The 20,374-nt window shown below is 18.2% G+C and overlaps 5 protein-coding genes across 5 annotated transcripts; all 5 read right to left on the bottom strand.

Annotated features, from left to right (window-relative positions):
• Window positions 1-887: 887 nt before the first annotated feature.
• Window positions 888-1,961, bottom strand: PGSY75_1476800 (putative lysophospholipase; the record flags this gene model as incomplete). The annotated part of the gene is made up of 1 exon (XM_018788443.1): window positions 888-1,961. The coding sequence occupies one exon, from the start codon at window positions 1,959-1,961 to the stop codon at window positions 888-890; it is 1,074 nt and encodes a 357-aa protein (XP_018639815.1).
• Window positions 1,962-3,843: 1,882 nt separating this feature from the next.
• On the bottom strand, window positions 3,844-4,899 carry PGSY75_1476700 (putative lysophospholipase; the record flags this gene model as incomplete). The annotated part of the gene is made up of 1 exon (XM_018788442.1): window positions 3,844-4,899. One exon carries the CDS (start codon window positions 4,897-4,899, stop codon window positions 3,844-3,846), a length of 1,056 nt encoding a protein of 351 aa, XP_018639814.1.
• Window positions 4,900-7,110: 2,211 nt separating this feature from the next.
• On the bottom strand, window positions 7,111-10,370 carry PGSY75_1476600 (putative exported protein; the record flags this gene model as incomplete). The annotated part of the gene is made up of 2 exons (XM_018788441.1): window positions 7,111-10,071; window positions 10,287-10,370. 2 exons carry the CDS (start codon window positions 10,368-10,370, stop codon window positions 7,111-7,113), a joined length of 3,045 nt encoding a protein of 1,014 aa, XP_018639813.1.
• Window positions 10,371-13,809: 3,439 nt separating this feature from the next.
• On the bottom strand, window positions 13,810-14,771 carry PGSY75_1476500 (putative protein, unknown function; the record flags this gene model as incomplete). Its single annotated transcript, XM_018788440.1, has 2 exons — window positions 13,810-14,538; window positions 14,688-14,771. The coding sequence occupies 2 exons, from the start codon at window positions 14,769-14,771 to the stop codon at window positions 13,810-13,812; spliced, it is 813 nt and encodes a 270-aa protein (XP_018639812.1).
• Window positions 14,772-18,061: 3,290 nt separating this feature from the next.
• Window positions 18,062-20,202, bottom strand: PGSY75_1476400 (serine/threonine protein kinase, FIKK family; the record flags this gene model as incomplete). The annotated part of the gene is made up of 3 exons (XM_018788439.1): window positions 18,062-18,142; window positions 18,253-19,818; window positions 19,978-20,202. The coding sequence occupies 3 exons, from the start codon at window positions 20,200-20,202 to the stop codon at window positions 18,062-18,064; spliced, it is 1,872 nt and encodes a 623-aa protein (XP_018639811.1).
• Between the last annotated feature and the right edge of the window lie 172 nt (window positions 20,203-20,374).

Raw genomic sequence — 20,374 nt, 5'->3', positions numbered from 1 at the left:
TAAACTATATAATATGAAATATTATATAAACTAATTAAGATATATATACATAAAAAAAAAAAAATTAACTTTTAAAATTAAAAATAACCTTAAAAACAATACATATACATATATATTATACTATAAAAAATTTTTATTTTCATTGTATTTTTAAATAATTATAATAATTTGTAAACAATATAAATACAACATTTAAATAATTATTCAAAAGACAAAAATTATTATATATATATATATATATATATATATATATTATATATGTTAATAATATAAGTATTATTTTATGTGAAAATATATAAAAAAAAAAAAAAAAAAAAAAAAATTATTGCAATTAAATCATGTATAGGAAGAAGGAAAAAATATATGTATTTATGAAAATATATTTAAAATAATATTTAAGGTAGAACAAAAAATTTTATATACAATAATTCATTAGTCTTTTATATACATATTATTACCTTAATATTTATATTATCATGGCAAAATTCATAATAAGCAATGTATTTATTTTATAAAATATATTTATAGAAATTATTTTCATCCTAGGTTATTTATTTATTTATTTATTTATTTATTTAATTTTGTTTTTTTTTATGTATATATATCTTAATTAGTTTATATAATATTTCATATTATATAGTTTATAAAATTTTTTACAAAAATATAAATAATATATAACAAGATAATAAATATATAATAAATCATTGAGTATAGAGCAAACAAATTGTTATTTTTAACATAAATATTAATTAATTAATTAATAATAATATAAAAATTATATTATTTAAAATGTTAATTATATAAGGCATAAAATATTTCATTTCATTTCATTTAATTTAATTTAATTTAATTTGATTTTTTTTATGTTTTTTTTTTTTTTATTCCTTTCACTTTTTTTCATCTATATTTTTTAACCATTTAATCATTTTATTTAGAGCTTTTTCGTTTCCTGGTTCCAGTGTTATGACATGACTCATATTTTCTAAGGTATAAATTTCTTTATTTTTATTATTTAATTTATTAAAAAACGATAATGCATCTTCATATGTGCATATATTATCCGTTTTTGAATGTATAAATAATATAGGAATATTTTTAGGTATGCTATCCATATTTTTATTTAACGTAACAACTGAATTCATTAAAGCATACGCAAGCTTGTTTGTTATTGTTCCATCATATCTGACTTTATCAAAAGATATAAGATCATTAATATATGGAAATCGTTTGTAGCCTTTAGTATTCTTACTTAATCTAGTAGTTGGACGTAAAGAAGACAAAACATTCATACTTGGAGAAGTAAAATATTTATATTTGAAGGAATCAATTGATCCAACTCTCTTAATTGAAAACATTCCAGCTAGTGATACAAGTCCTTTTATATGTCCCTTAGTAATTAAATCATCATTTGCATTATTTAATAATTCCATAGCTCTTAACATTATATTTGCACCCATAGAAAAGCCTGCTATATATATCGGAGGATTTTCTAATGTTTCAATTTGTTCATTATCTAATGCATTACCTTCCTTTCTAGATTCTAAAATACTTGATTTTTTAACTCTTTTAATAAAATCTATTAAATCATATATATAATCATCATAATTCTTAATATGTAGCATTAAATTCTGATATCCATCAGATTCTCCATGTCCTTGTAAATCCAAACCATATACAGAATAACCATTCTGGTTTAACTTTTCAATCCAACTACCTTCATATACAAAATAATTGTCTCCATCAATTAAAACTGCATGATCATTACTTATAATCTTTGCATTCTTGTTTAAAAATCCAAACCTCAAATGAGAAGCTAATCCATGTATTAATATTATGATACCTAAAGCTTTTTTAACTACCCAAGAATAACTTTTTATATTCAAACCATCCTTATTACAAAATGAAGAAACTACGGCTCTGTCTTTAGTATTTTCATCATAAATAATATCACTTTCTGTCATGGTAAATATATTAATATGTATTTATATAAAAATAAATAAATATATTATATATATATTTATATATATTTCAAAGAAAAAAAAAAAAAAAAATTTAATTTATATTTGTACCTATTATTTTTTAATTATTTATATCATATGTACTTAATATAAAATTCTATGATTTTATTAAAAAAATATATGTATATAAATTATATAATATACATTACATATATGTTTCTTTTTTTCTTTTTTCGTTTTTCTTTTTTCTTTTTTTTTCTATTATTATATTATATACAAACAAATAATAAACAAAAATAAATTTTTAAAAAAAAAAGAAAAAAAAAAAACAGAACAAAAACAAATAGAACAAAACAGAACAAAAACAAATAGAACAAAACAGAACAAAAACAAATAGACCAAAATAGAGAAAACAAACAAAAAAAAAAAAAAATAATAATAATAAAATAAAAAATGTAAATAAAAACAAAATTAAAAAAAATTAAAAAAAAAATAAAAAAAATTAAAACAAAAATTAAAAAAAAAAATTTTAAACAACAAAGACGGATAAAATATAATTAAATATAATATAAATATTATTGTTCTAAATTAAATATATTTAAAATCTTTATTAATTTTATATATTACAATATTCAGACATATATACATAAATGTAAACATTTGCATTGTATAAATTTAGAATTAATTTTTTTTTTTTCTCTTTTTTTTATATATATAATTATATTATATTATTAATATATATATAATAACTTTCGGATATATTTTTCTTGTTTTTAAAATGTAGGTTTTAAAAATATATGCTTATATATTTTATATTACTACCCACAAATAATCAATGATTATAAATATATTATATATATATAATATGTTTAATATATAAATATAATTATATACATTCATTAATTAAAAAAAAAAAAGAAAAAAATACAAAAAAAATAAAGAAGAAAAAAAAAGAAAAAGAATAAAAGTTAAAAGAATAAAAAGAGAAAAAAATTACAAAAAAATTACAAAAAAATTACAAAAAAATTACAAAAAAATTACAAAAAAATTACAAAAAAATTACAAAAAAATTACAAAAAAATTACAAAAAAATTACAAAAAAAATACAAAAAAAATTACAAAAAAAATACATAAAATTCATAAGAAATTATAAAAAAAAATTCTTTTTTAAAAATGTGAAATGAATAAATTATTATATAATATATAAAAAACATATAAACCTAAATTTTATAACTTTTAGCCTATTTTATATGTTTCAAAAGTATGGCTATAAATATTTTTTATTATATATATTAATACCAAATATTCTATTTCTTTTTTATTAAAATAAATATTTTTTTAATATTAATTCATTCTAGTCTATTTTTTTTTAATATATAACAAAAATAAATAAATAAATAAATAAATAATATAATGTGCATATACATTTATAAAAATCCTACATAAATAAATGAAACAAAAATATACAAACACAAAATTATATCCATGATATATATATATATATATATATATATAGGTACATGAAATTAAATATCTTCTTTTATATATAAAATGAAAGGTAATTTCTAAAAATATATATACTAATATTTATTTTATTTCAAAAATTAAAAATATATAAATAACATTTCTTCTTAATATAAAAAAAAAAAAAAAAAAGAGGCGACATTATCTAAACAAAATAAATAAATAATAATAATATATATATCAATATATGTGTGTATATATAAAAATACGTACAAAATTTTTATTTCCTTTTTTATATTTTATTATTTATATAATACATTCCTACTTTTAAGATATATTATATTATAATTTATAATAATTATTATAATACAATTATCTTAATTTGTCTTTATCTTCATAAATTTTTTTTTTTTTTTTTTTTTCATTCATATTTTTTTATCCAAGACAACATTTTATTTAGAGCTTTTTCATTTCCAGGCTCTAATGTCACCACATGATCCATATTTTCTAATGTATAAATTTCTTTATTAGTATTATATAAATTATTAAAAAATGATAAAGCTTCTTCATATGCACAAACCGAATCTTCTCTTGAATGTATAAATAATATAGGAATATTTTTAGGTATATCATTTATATATTTTTTTAAGATATACACTGATTTTATTACTTCATATGCAAGTTTATTTGTCACACCTTTTTTATATCTTAATTCATCAAAATATATCAGATCATTAATATATGGAAATCTTTTGAAACCTCTATTTTTGTTACGTAATCTATAATTTGGACATATATAAGATAACATTTTTATTACTGGTAAAAAGATATATTTATATTTGTATGAATCAATGGATCCAATATGCTTAATAGATATCATTCCAGCTAAAGATATAAATGCTTTTATATTTAATTTAGTAATAAGATTATCATTAGATTTATTTAATAATTGTAAGGCTCTTAAAATTATATTTGCTCCCATTGAATAACCTACTAAATATATAGGATTTTTTTCTATATTACCATTATCTGTTATATACATTTTTTTTTCATTTTTCGAAATATTTGATTGATACACTCTTTCAATGTATTCTATAACGTCATGTATATAATCATCATAATGATTAATATGTAGTTTTAAATTCTGATATCCATCAGATTCGCCATGTCCTTGTAAGTCCAAACCATATACAGAATAACCATTTTTATTCAATTTCTCAATCCAACTACCTTCATAAATATAATAATTATCTCCATCAATTAAAACTGCATGATCATTACTTATAATATTTGCATTTTGTTTTAAAAAACCAAATCTTATATGAGAACCTAACCCATGTACTAATATTATGATACCTAAAGCTTTTTTAACTACCCAAGAATAACTTTTTATATTCAAACCATTCTTATTACAAAATGAAGAAACTACGGCTCTGACTTTAGTATTTTCATCATAAATAATATCACTTTCTGTCATGGTAAATATATTAATATGTATTTATATATAAATAAATAAATATATTATATTATATATATATTTTTTTTATGCGTAGCAGTTGATCTTATTATTATATTAAAATAAATAAAAATATATAATGAAGGATATAATATCAAACTATAAATATTTTCACATATGTTATATTAATTTTTAATATGACATATACACAGCATAACACAAAATTTTTATGTCACTGTATCGATCAATATTATTATCTTATGGTTTATATTTTACAAATATACAATACTATAAATATATATATATATATATATTATATACCAATTCATTCTTATGTATTTTTCTTTATAAAATAAATATTTCATATATATATTACATATATATGACAAATTAAAATTAAAACACAACTTGATTAAAAAAACAAAAAAAAAAAAAAAATAATAAAAAATAATAAAAAAAACAAAAAAAATAACACAAAACAAAAAAAAAAAAAAAAAAAAAAAAAAAATAAAAAATAATACAAAAACAAAAAAAAAAACAAAAAACAAAAAAAAAAAAAAAAAATGTTTTTCTTTATTAATATTTTAAAATATTAAAAGTATATAATTTATATACAAATATATATTTCTTTTTTTATATTATTTTTCACTTTATAACGAGAATTATTTTATAGGATAATTATGGAAAAAGAATAGATACACAAAAAAATATTATTAATTGCCTCTAACATTATATATATATATATATATATATATATATACAAGATTGTTTTCGTTTTAATTTATTATTGTTTTTATAAGAATATATTTTATATATTTGCATACATTATTGTTTTTATAAGAATATATTTTATATATTTGCATACATTATTTAATGCTTTTTTTGTAAAATTATAATATTATTTTATATAATATTCTTTTTAATGTATTTTTTATTTATACATAATTAAAAGTAATGTAAAAATTATAAAGTCACACATTATATCTTAAAATAAATTTATTTTTTATATTAAATTCTATGTGAACCTACATTTTTTTACATAACAAAATAAATAAAAAATAAATAAATAAATTTATGTTCCCTTTTTTATAAAAATACAACAAATTATTCTATAGATTATAAATAAATAATATTCCCATAAAAGAAATATGCATATGTATTACTTTTTTCTTTTGTTATTCTCTACAAAAGGTTCATTTACAAATATACAATCAAATAGCAAAAATATAAAATATTCCATATTATATATATATATATATATATATTACATAAATATAATGGTATATGTAAACATATTTTCTTAGAACAAATCAAAAATATGGTTATACTAACTTTAATTTGATATTTTGTATTTCTTACATACTTTTTTATTTTTATTTTTATTTTTATTTTCATATATTTCTAATACATACTTTAGTATATTTTTAGGTTATTAATTCATATACTTATTTCATTTTTTTTTTTTTTTTTTTAAATAAATAATTTTAAACTGTTTTTTTAAATTTTACTTTTAAATTATTCTTCTAAATGCATATAATGAAAATTTTAATTTGTTCAATAATTATATTTATTTATTCTTAATAAATATATTAATATATATTTTATTATATGTTATATCTATTGATGTAATTATTTTTGAAATTAATCTATGAGTTTCAAGCTATAAGTATAAGATTCCCATACTAGGATAACTTAAACTCTATACTTATATATCAGAATAAAAATTATAAAGATAAATATGATGTGCAAAAATGTATAAAATAAATTTAACGCAGTAAAAAGCATAATGGAAAGAAAGGAAATAACATACACACATATGTATATATATATATATGTATATATATATATATGTATATATTTATATTTTTTTTTTTTTTTTTTTTTTTTTTTTTGTTATTTAATATGGTTATCATTCCTACGATTTTAACACACTCATTTAAATTACAAACTATATAATTATATAAATAATAAAAATACGAACTAAGAATACTTACGGACACACTTAATACGTAGGATAATAGGGAATATAAAATTTCCTATTATAAAGATAACAATATGTAACAATAATCAGAATTTATTTATTTTTATATATGTATATGAATAATTTTATTATTGTACGAATATCAATAAATAAAAAATATAATAAAAATAATTATATATATGTATATATTCCTTTCCCTCTCTCTATAATATATATATATATATATATATATGTACTGCATTTTAAATATTTTAAGAATCTTTAGGATTAGGAAATATACTTTTCCAAAAGAAATATTCTACAATAGCAATATATGCATCAATAAAATCTATTGAATCATATACTAATTTTTTGAAGCGTGTAAGTATAAATTCCTTACAAGTTAAATATTTATATGAGAAATTTGAATTCCATCGTTTAGAACCCATAATAAAAAACAACGTTATTAAATATATTTTGCACATATTATAGGCCACACACCATTTACAATTATCATCATTACAATCACCCCTATTCCATCCGAAGTCGTCTATTATCATTTCTGCCAAAGAAAATATTTCGTTTGAAACATATTCTATAATTGCTAATGATACTTTAAGTGCATACGTCCATATATTCAACGACTCATCCTTCTTTGGTAAATTTTCTAACGCTTTTAACATAATATCTAAATTCTCTCTTCTTGTTGTATCTTTATAACCATTATAATCCATAAAATTATGTAATAAATTAATATTAAAATCATTATATATGGTTTCAACATGATACGTTTTAATGTTTGAACCTCCACCTGACTTAAAAACGTTTTGATTATTTGATGATTGCTCCTGTTCATTATTACGTGAGGATGAATACGAATTTTCATTATAGCGTGCTGATGATAGTGAATTTGCACTGTATAATAAGGGATAAATCGAACTTTCACTATGATCTACAGAAGATTTCGAATTTTCACTATCATGCACAGAAGATTTCGAATTTTCACTATGATCTACAGAAGATTTCGAATTTTCTCTCTCAAACAATATATGTTTATCTTCACTGTCTATATCATTCTCATCAATTCTTTCAGTTATAACTTCAGACGAAGGATGTAGATCCCTTTCATTTGAATCAGTAGATGAATAAAGATCATCATATTCACTATTATATGGTATTACCAGTTCTTCTGTTTCTTGTGCTTCTCCCACTTGTTCTGTTTCTCCAACTTGTTCTGTTTCTCCAACTTGTTCTGTTTCTCCAACTTGTTCTGTTTCTCCCTCTTGTTCTGTTTCTTCCTCTTCATCTGTTTCTTCCTCTTCATCTGTTTCTTCCTCTTCATCTGTTAATTCCTCTTCAACGGTTTCCCTCACTCGATATGTTGGTGTCATTTCTTCTGATTGTCTTATTTGTCGTATTAATAGAATTCGTCGCACTCTTCGCATTTCTCGTAATTCATTTCTTCTATTGATATATCGAAATGACTCATCTTCAGGATCTGCTTCGTTTGTATCAGAAGATGATGGTGCTATAATTATATCTTCCGTAAATAATGGAGAGAACTCTCGTTCTGGGAATGCATCCCTCGATTCTAGAACTCTTCCATGACTCCCAGATATATCTCTTGTGGTATTCACCGAATTATTATCATATTCATAATCCATAGAAGATTCAGAATAGCTATCGGACCATATATTGATATTATTTACTGCACACGTATCAGAGTTTATATTTAATGCTCTTGAAATTGTATCTGTTCTATTGTTTATCATTCCATATTCATTTTGTTCATTATTATCAAATATGTTATTCGTTCCATTACATACTTGGGTTTCATTTTCTCCTGTACTATATAATTCATTTTCATCATCTTCCTTTCTATTTTCAGTACTATCCTTATTATCCTTTTTATATTCTTCATTAGTATCCTTCTTGTTTTCTTCATTACATACTTCATTAGTATCCTTCTTGGTTTCTTCTTTATTTTCTTCTTTATTTATATCACCTTTAGAGCATTCCAATTCCCTTTCATTATTGTCTAATATATTTTCTCTATTTCCAGTATAGTCTCTATCAAATATATTATAATAGTCATAAGAACAACGATCATTCATAGAAATATTAGTAATTTCTCTACCTCTTTCCGCATTTTCAGATGTATAGTTTCCATTTCCATCGGACAAAGAATTGTATACATCCTGATTCAAACTAGGAAGTTCATTATTCATATGCCTATTGTTGTCTTGCTCAACATTATTATTGAAAAGATAATTGGCATAATAATTGCAACTAAACATGTTATCGATAGGAAAAATAGTCAACCTATCTGGACGTCTCATTCTTTGGCGTAATCTATAATTATGTTCCACACGTATATGATTATGCTCATTATTTAATAAAGCATCATCTTCCAGAACATTTCTTTCGTTTAATGCGTCTAAATATATACGAAACCTATCTCTACCTTCTCTAGAATCAGGAAAACTATTTACGATATTATCATAAAGTTCATTAATTTCTTCACGAATTCTATACAATCTATTTTCCAATTCATTATAGCACATACTATTTCTCATAGTACTATAATAACCACAATGCTCTTCATCTTCATTAAATTCATTTATACTTATAGGATATATGTCATGAAATCTATGAGGATTTATAAGATGTAAATTATATGCATTTCGAAACCTTTCTACATTCATAGTATCATTACCTATAATATGTATATTCATGTTATCATTCCTAGAACCGGATGAAGTATTATTATTTCCAATACCATGATCTGATATTGAATTTTCAATAGTACCTACTGGGAGATTACAACAATCAATATTCTGATTTGGTTCATCATTAATATTATTACTATTAACAATTTCATCAGAATCATGCAAATTCTCAACTATATCAGTCACCAAATTAGCAACATTTTCGTCATTAATATTGGTATCAGATTCTCTAGGAATAATAGGAATTATATTTATTGGAATATCATTATTATTCTCTGAACTATTGTTATTATCTTGAAATATACTCCTATCATTCTCTCTTAAAATGTTATCAAACGCCATATCCGATTCATCCCTTAAATTTTCTTCCAGTTCATTTACTAAATGTTTGGAATTAAAAGATCCAACGAAGTCATTTTTTTGAGGGTCGAATAAGATTCTACAATTTCTCACACTAAATGTACTAATATCATAATATTTCCTTTGTTCAAGTCCACATATATACTGCAAATAAAAAAAAAAAAAAAAAAAAAAAAAAAAAAAAAAAAAAAAAAAAAAAGTAATAAATAAATATATAAATAAATATATTAATAAATAAATAAATAAATATATAAATAAATATATAAATAAATAAATATATAAATATATAAATATATATATATATATGTGAAAACAAAAAAAAACATATATACGCATAAATATACTTCATTTTGACTTACACAAAGGATTAAACAGCCGATAATCATACATAGAAAAGACAAATAAGGGGAAAGAAGATTTTTTGAAACATTTGTCTTCTTCATCTTCAGGGATCAATCCAAAAAAAAAGAAAAAAAAATAATTCCTCTCAGATTTGCAAATAAATGTTCCGTAAAAATATTTCTTTAATATTAAAAAGAAAAAAAAAAAAAAAAAAAAATATTATGTATATTTTTATTTAATATATATTGTTCTTATACTAATGATTATAAATATATTTTATATATTCCAGTTATATTAAGATAAATAAATATAATGTAATAAAATTATATATTTTTTCAAAAATATAAATTTATATACTTATAAATATTCTTAAAATATAATTCTATTTTTTTTTTTTTTTTTTTTATTTATTTTTTATTTTTTTTATTTTTTATTTTATTTTATTTTATTTTTATTTTTTTATTTTTTTAATTAATAATATATAATTAAATAATTAATATATAAGTATCATTACACACATTCATACATATATACATATAGATATCTACATATATATATATTTGCGTATTCTAGTATTTTAACATATAATATATATATATATATATATATATATATATATATATATATATATATAATACAATTATATAGTAATATATAATATGCTCAACTTATTAAAAAAAAACTTACAAAGAAAAAAAGCAAAAAAAAAAAGAAAATAATATTCCCTATATATTTCTAAGTCCCAAATAATTTGGAAAAATATAAAAGAATATATATAATATAATATTTATAAGATATACAAAAGCATAATATATCTTCTATGCATTTTATATTTTCCAAGCTTAAATTATTATATATATCATTTATATCATTTATATATTTTTATATTTTTTTATATTTTTTTATATTTTTTCATATTTTGGTATTCCCTTTATCATTTACATTTTATTCATTAATATTTTATGATGTTATTTAAATATTGCACATTATATATATTAATATGTTCATGATTTTATTTACATATAAATATATACGTTTATATATAATTGTTTTCCTTTTGTATTATTTATTATTTTTATTTTTTTTTATGTAAAAAAAAAGAGCTTTAAATAATTAATTAAAATATATATATATATATATATATATATATATATTATTTAAATTATCCTTAATTGAGATACATAAATTTAATGAAAAAATAATTAATAAAATATATATTTATTTATTTATTTTTTATTTAAATGAGTCCAATAGGATTTATTTTGCATGATATATAATGAGCTTTTAGGAGTACAAACTTTTGCGTACACAGGAAATTTTATTTTTATTATTATTAATTTTTTTTTTTTTTATTATTATTAATTCAATATATATATATTTAAAATATTTATTTCTTGTTATTTTATCCCAGTATTACTATTATATTAATTTATATTTAAATATATTAACTCTAATTATTCACTTATTACACATAAATAATAATTTTATTTATATTCATTTTATATAGGATAGATAACATATAATTTATCCTCATTAAATGTTCCACTTTCCTGATATTTTCTTTTTATTAAATAGATACATTTATAAATATATATACATTTTATTTATTATTATTTATTTTATATGTATGCTCATAACATGTCAAACATATATATATATATATATATATATATATTACCAATGTAATATATATGATATTATTAAAATGAAATAATCCAAAGAGATACGATCTTGAAATTAAAAACATTTACTGTTATTTTCCACATATTCTCTTTTTTTTTCATTATATACATTTCTTTCTTTAAGTAATATAATCGACTATTCTCCAAATATATACATATAAATATATATATTCATATTTCATTTTATATATAATAATATATTACAAATTATAATATTTATGGTATATTTCAAATGTAATATAATGTAATATAATATATATTAAAACATTCATAAATACATATATATATATATATATATATATATATATATATATATATATATAATATTAACATTCTTAAATTGTTATAGTTCTTTTTGTACACTTATAAAATTTTAATATATATATTTATTATTTTTATTTATGTATACATTTAAAAAATTATTTAAGAACATAGTTACTATAAGCAATAAATATTGGAATTTATATTTATATTTATATTTATCAATTCAGTTTAAAATACGTGGGATATTATTTAATTTTTTTTTTTTTTTTTTTTTTAACATATATTATTACATATAAAATAACCACATATTTTATTTAAAAAGACAAAAAGTAACTTAATAAAATATCGGTAAATTACAGGTTGTCAAAGTTTTGTATATACAACAATATGCATAATTTAAAATAGACATAAAATGCTAACCTATGTATTATTTCTTAAATTTTATTATATGTATATACCTTTAATATTTTAACATATCATGCATATTTAAAATATATATATATAATTTGTATCTTATTTATATATTTCATTTACGACCAATTCATTGAAATAAAGGTAAAATGAATAAATTAATAATAAAAAGAAAGTGTTAAAAAAAAAAAAAAAAAGTTCAACACATATTTTTAGAATAACAACATTTCTTATTATTGAGACGTTTCAAAAATACTAATATTATTTTTCTTTTTTTTTAATTAAAAAAACACAAAGATATATCTCTAATGTATATATATATATATATATATATATATATATATATATATATATGTTGATAATATAAGTAACATCGATTCGAACAGGATTATTTAAAAAAATGTTTAAAAAATTATAATATATATAAATATATTTAAATTTTTATATTATCATGCAAAAAAAAAAAAAAAAAGAAGGAAAAGAATACTATAATATATATAAATAAGAAAATTTTATACCATTAGTAAAAGGAATAATTGTGATCATACACCATTATTTATTTTGTTTTCTTTTCAATTTATATAGAATGATAATACAGTATGCATGCTTAAAATATAAAACTCTATTTTAACATAAAGAAATGTTAAGATTTATATATTTAATAAAATTGGTGTATATTTAGAATAAATATACGTAATAAAAAAAAAAAAATAAAATAAAACACAATTATATACATATATATGTCCATTGCTTATATTTATATCATGGTATATTAAATATATATAAATTCACTTGTATACTACTTATTTTCTTATTTTTAGGTTTATTAGTTAATATAAAAAAATGATATAATAGTAAAATAAAATGTTTGTACAATAATATATATATATATATATATATATGTATACGTATATATGTATTTATATATTATTTATTTATTTATTTATTTAAGAACACACTAATATAAATATATATATTAAATATATATATTTAAAATGCTAAACGAACAAAGAAATTATACTCACGTTACACATAATATATGTATATATATATATATATATATATATATATATGTTATAATAATATAAATCCATATAAGATGGTAATAAATGAAATAAAAAAAAAAAAAAAAAAAAAGTACTTTTATCTAGAGTTTATATTTTGTGTACCATTGTTGTACATTTCAAATATATGATATCATTTTCATAATTCTTAAAGTACTTTCTAAATCTGAAAAATTTGTTTCAAAAGTATCATTTTTGTTTTGTATATATTCTTCTTTTTCTATATTCCTCATAAATGCTTTAGAAATTAGAGATATAACTTCTTTTGTTATTTTCATAATATTTTCAAAAATTATATGAATGATATATTCTGATGAAATTTTATTAATTTTATCTACTGATACATCTTTTTGGATTTCTCCTGTATGTATCCTTAGATTATTATGCATTGTATTATTGGTCGAATCGATATTATTATTTTTTTCTTCAGTATCTTCCATATTTTTATCATCAGTACCTTCAAATTTCTTTTCATCAGCATATAATAACATTTCTTGTTCCTCCTTCACATCCATTTGTTTTTCTTCATTATTATCAAGTTCATAGTTTTCATTATAATTTTTCATATATACTTGGATGTTACTTTCATCAGAATATTGCTCAATATATTCAATCTCATAATTATCTGTAACATCGTTTTTCATGTCTTCTTCTATATGTTCGTACCTGTTTTGTAGGATATCCAATTTTTCTAATCCAGAATGATCTACAGAAATTTTTAAATCAGTTTCTGAACGTGTGGAAGGAAGTGATGAATCAACATTTTCAGATACATCAATTTTCTGATTTGATCCTTCTGGAACATCTGTAAACCGTTCACGAATGCCAAATAAAAGACAGTACGAATGCTGAAAATAAAAAAAAATAATAATAAAATTAAATAAATAAATAAATAAATAAATATATATATATATATATATATATATATATATATATAAACATATAAAATTATATGTATATTTTTTTAAATTCTTTTTTTTTTTTTTTTTTATCTTACAAAACAAATTATACAAAATATAAAACATAAAACATAGTTTTTAGGCTGGAAAAGGGCTCTTATAAAACGAGATATGAAATTCATATTTGTAAACTTTTTTTTACTCTATTCCAAAAAGGAAAAAGACAAATATCTCTCCTCTTAATATAAAGAAAAACGTATAAATGCACAACAACAACAAAAGAAAAAAATTATATAAACAACTATGTACATATATATATATATATATATATATATATATATATATATATATATTGGTGTCTTTCGAAATATTAAACAAAGTAATAATATAATAATAAAAATTAAAACAGAAAAGGAATAATAAATTAGTACATATATTTATATATATATATCATGTAATCCATATTATTTGGGGATGTCTATTACATTTCTATTTGCTATATATTTTATATGGTATTCCTGTAATATTATAAAAATATAATATATCATAAAAAATATTAGGAATCATATATATCTTCGTCAAAGCACACCAATATATATATATATATATATATATATATATATATATATATGTTTTTTCTATATTTATTTCTTATTCATTTAATCTTGAGAAAAAATATTGCTTCTTAAAATTTGTTGTTAAGTGGATATTAAGCGGGAAATGTAATAAAAAAATAAAAGAATAATTATGATGATGAAATAATATAAATATTCAGAGCAAATTAAAAAATATTTATTTCAATCATAGGTAAAAGCATATAATATAAATAGAAAAAAAAGGAAAATTACACATATATATAATATTATAAAACATATAATTTTTAATTTTATAAGTTTGTTTTTTGGAAAGTTGGAAATATCCTTATAAAGATTTATATCCTATAATAAATAAAATTGAAGAATAATTTTTTTTTATATTTATTTTAATTTTTTGTTTTTTTAAACTTAATATATAAAAAAAAAAAAATATGCATACATTCTTTGAAATAAATAAATATATATATATATATATATATATATATATATATACATAATATAAAAGTATGTAAAATTATTTTAATATAGATATATACATATATATATATTTATATTAAATATATTATGAGCATATTAATATTTTAAATTCCTTTATATATTTTTTTATTAATTATAATTAGGTGTACAACTTTTTTTTTTATATTAGTAGAAATGCGCACACTGGTAAAATAAGGAAAGAAAAAAATTCAATTGTACTTTTTTTGTAATTCTTTTACTTTTCAGCGATTATAAAAGTAATAATTATATTATTATATAAAACAATATAATTATTTTCTTTTTTTTTTTTTTTTTTATTATATATGAATATTTTCTTATTTTTTTTTTTTTAATTCTTGTCTTATAAATTAAATAAGTATAGGTCCCTTTATATATAAAATTTTCCTTACTTTTTATTTATATATTTTTTATTTTTTTTTATTTTTTAGGTATCCCCTTATCCTCTATATTTATTTTATTTTATATAATAAAAAGTTTCCACATTATTCTTATAATTATATTATATATATATATATATATATATATATATATATATTTATATTTAATACCATAATTCAAGTTATAATATAATCCCTTCATGCAAATAATAATATTCACATATATGTATACATTTATATTAACATTAATCAAATGAAAATTAAGTACAAAAAAAAATATACCTCCTTATTTTTTTGTTTTTTCTTTTGAAAAATAAAATTTTTAAAATACATTTTATAATGATCATATTCTTATATAGAAGAATTCAAATACTACAAAAATATATATATATATATATACTTTATGCATAATATTTTCAATTAATTTAAAGAAATATATATATATATTCATCATAATTTTTATCATTTATATAAATAATATAATTTTTCTTATTTAACATTTTTTAAGAATTTCAAATATTTTTATGTAAAACAATGAGATCCAAATTTTTTTTTTTTTTTTTTTTACACATACAATAAAAATGTTATGAAAAATATGTTAAATATTAAACTTCATATACAGAAACAAAACAACTGTTAATGTCAACTATACATTTTAATTATAAAAAAAATATTCCATGAAAAAAAAAATATATATAATATTTTTATACCTTTTCTTGTCTATATTTTTTTCTACTTTTTTTATTAATTTATTATTATTTTTTTTTTTTTTTTGACACATACATGCAAAAAAAATTAAACATATATATATATATATATATATATATATATATATATATATAAAATAGAATCATTTAAATAATAATACTGCTTTTTATATAATACGTTTTTCTTTTTTTTTTTCTTTTAGATTAAGAGAATTTATTAAAAATAGATAAATTTGTCTCCATTCCTTAAAAACAAGAGAAGGCATATTTTTTTACTTGCTGAAGTAAAAATAAATGACAAAATTGTTTTAATCCAGAATTATTGAAATTATAAATCAAGTAGTAATTATTGTATCAATAAAGAAACAAATTATATATAAAAAAATAAAATAAAATAATAAATACATACATATAAATATATATATATATATATATATATATATATATATATATTATAGTGTGAGGGAAAGAAAAACATATATATAATATATGCATTATACTATTATAATATATATATATATATATATATATATACTTATTTTTTTACATATATATTATGACCAAAAAAAAATAATAAAATTCCCCTCTTTGTGACACACAAATTTCGTCAATATATAAAATGTTAAAGCCAAATAAATAATACAAATTCAAACACAGAAAAATCTTAAGACACGTCAAATAAAAATAATAAAGTGTATTTACAATATAGTGATCAATGTAAAATATTGTATCCTATTAAACCTTATATGTATATTTCCTTTATAAATCCAAAAAAAAAAAAAAAAAAAAAAAAAAAATAGAAATTGAAAATTGAAAATTGAATAAACTGATAAAACAGAAGGAAAATTACATAAATTTATATATTTACATTTTAATTACTTGTATATTTTGATTTTCTCCATTATCATTTAATTATATTTAAAAAACAATATATTATATATATATATTATATTTTTATAATATTATTATATTTAAAAAGTTATATAAAAATAAAAAAATATACATAAATTATACATATTATATATATATGAAAAAGAAAAAAAAAAAAAAAATATAATATCATTAAATATAATATTATAATGAAAAATAAAAATCCTATATCTATAATAAATAAGTAAAAACTAATTACTAGTAAAACTTATCCGTTTTAAAATAATCAATACAAAAAAATAAAATAACGAATTTTAATAATATATTAAAATTAATAAAATAACAAATAATAATATTAATTTTTAAAAAATATAAACTTATTATCATTTCCTAAAAAAAAAAAAAAAAAAGAATAAAATAAAATTTACATTATGGTAGTCCACCATGGATCATCAAATATATCTTTTAGATTTAATTCCTTCCTAGATTCGAAATTCAACAATCTCTATAAAAAAAAAAAAAAAATCACATATATATATATATATATATATATATATATATTTATTTATTTATTTATATTTATATCACTATACATATATAATTAAATGCTTTTACCTTAATCATCACTTTCAACTCTTCAGGCCAATCTTCAGTTAATTCACATTTATCTATATCCATTTCGCATTCATTTATTTCATTAAAAATTTCATCTCTGGAAGGATCTGAACAATCCCATAAATGGCCTTCATTCCAAATCCAAATGAAGAAGATTCCAAGCATGTATTTTTCAGCTGTTAGAACATCAAAATACCATTTTCTTCTTTCTCTTCTATCCCTTACAGAATTAGCATAATCAAAAGGACTACTTACCTTCATTTTACGATATTCTTTATATAATGCCATACATTCAGGAGGCATATAAGCTTCTTTGCCTACACATGGTACGCAAGATTCAAAAATACATAAATCTAAACTATCATCTAAATGTCTTAAACTCGTAGTATACATAGGTGTACTTTTACCTAAATCACATAAACGTACCTCATTATTGTCATCAATTAAAACATTTTCTGCTGATAAATCTAGATGTGTTAACCCTGCTTCATGTAATCTTGTATATAAATTTAAAGCTTTATAAAGAATATTTTTTTTTTCTTCAACAGTTAAAACTAAATCATCATCATCATCATCCATATCATTATCTTCTCGCCTTTTATCAATATAATTAAATAAATCTTTCCCAAATAATTCAGAAATTATTATAATATTTCCTTCAATGTTACTTTTTAATCTATTACGCAAAATATAATTAAATGCACATAAATCATTAAAAGCTATTTTATGTAAATGCTTTTTATTTTCACAAATAGGATCATATAATATTTTATATAATTTCGGTGTTATTCCTGGATGGTGTTCGGTTAAAAATGCAGAAGCAACAGCTTCCATTACAAAATTTTCAGCATTTACTAAATATTCCCCTCGATATCTAGCCATTTTATCAAATTGTTTTACCCATATTTCTATAGGTATCTTTTTAATAAATAATTTTACATCTTCTGTATTTTCCTCTGGATTTCCTTTAATTACTGTTGTATACATTTCTTGAACCCTTCCATTCTTTTTACTATAACCAATTGTTGGTATAGGTTTTAAATTCCAGTCTGGATATTTCACACCATTTATGGCAAAATTATCTGCATCATAATGTAACATTTTACTTAAGGACTTTTTACCTAATGTCCAATTATATACAGTTTTAGAAGGAGATTGTTTTGCTAATCTACTTCTACATTTCATTATTTTTTCATCAAGAGATTCATTAGAATCTTCTTCAGTATATTTTTTATTACTTTCTATATAAGGTATATCTGTGGTATCAATAAGAGGTGATCCATTTTCTTCAATATCTAAAGTTGGAATATCTATAGTACTTTTATTCATATTTTTTTGCTTTTTATCTTTAACCTTCAAATCGCTATTTAATACATAGTCTATTACTTTCTTATCATCTTCTTCATGATTTCTCTTTTTTTCTTCTCCTCTTATTCTATTAAAAATACGAGAAAATACACTTCTACCTGATCCAATATTCACAGTCTCAATTTCGCAAAGTTCCCTAGAATATCTTGATAAAATAATGTCCTTTAAAATGGACCCTTTACTAATGCTCCTCACATTCTGACACAACAAATAAAAAAAAAAATATATAAAAAATATAATATATATAAATATATATATATATATATATATATATATATATATATTGATGTATTGAATATTATGAATACACATACACATGTATATAAAATATTGATAATCCTTTGAATTCTTTCTTACCTCTATTTGTATATATGTGCAGCTAATAGTAAATATTACAAATATTAATAAGAGTATGTTACAATATAATTCTTTTAAGCTCCATTTTCTTTTTTCATTTTTATCTTTTTTTGCATTCTTTTCACCATTCAATGAGTAAATGCAGTTAGTTTTTTTCAAATTTGAATTATAATATATGAAATATTCCACACATAAAATAGAATACCATTTCTTATGAGGAATCATATTTAATTATTATAAAATAACGGCGGATAAAAAAAAAAAAAAAAAAAAAAAAAAAAAAAAAAAAAAAAAAAAAATATTTTTTTCTTATCTTTTTCCAAAATAATTTATTTTAAATAATATAAATACATAAAATAATAAAAAAAAATATAAAATATTTTATATATAATTAATT

The sequence above is a fragment of the Plasmodium gaboni genome, chromosome 14 (genome assembly GCF_001602025.1).
Source record: "Plasmodium gaboni strain SY75 chromosome 14, whole genome shotgun sequence".
Taxonomy (NCBI): Eukaryota; Apicomplexa; class Aconoidasida; order Haemosporida; family Plasmodiidae; genus Plasmodium; species Plasmodium gaboni.
Note: the sequence above shows the minus strand (reverse complement) of the source record. Positions and strands in the feature narration are given on the sequence as shown.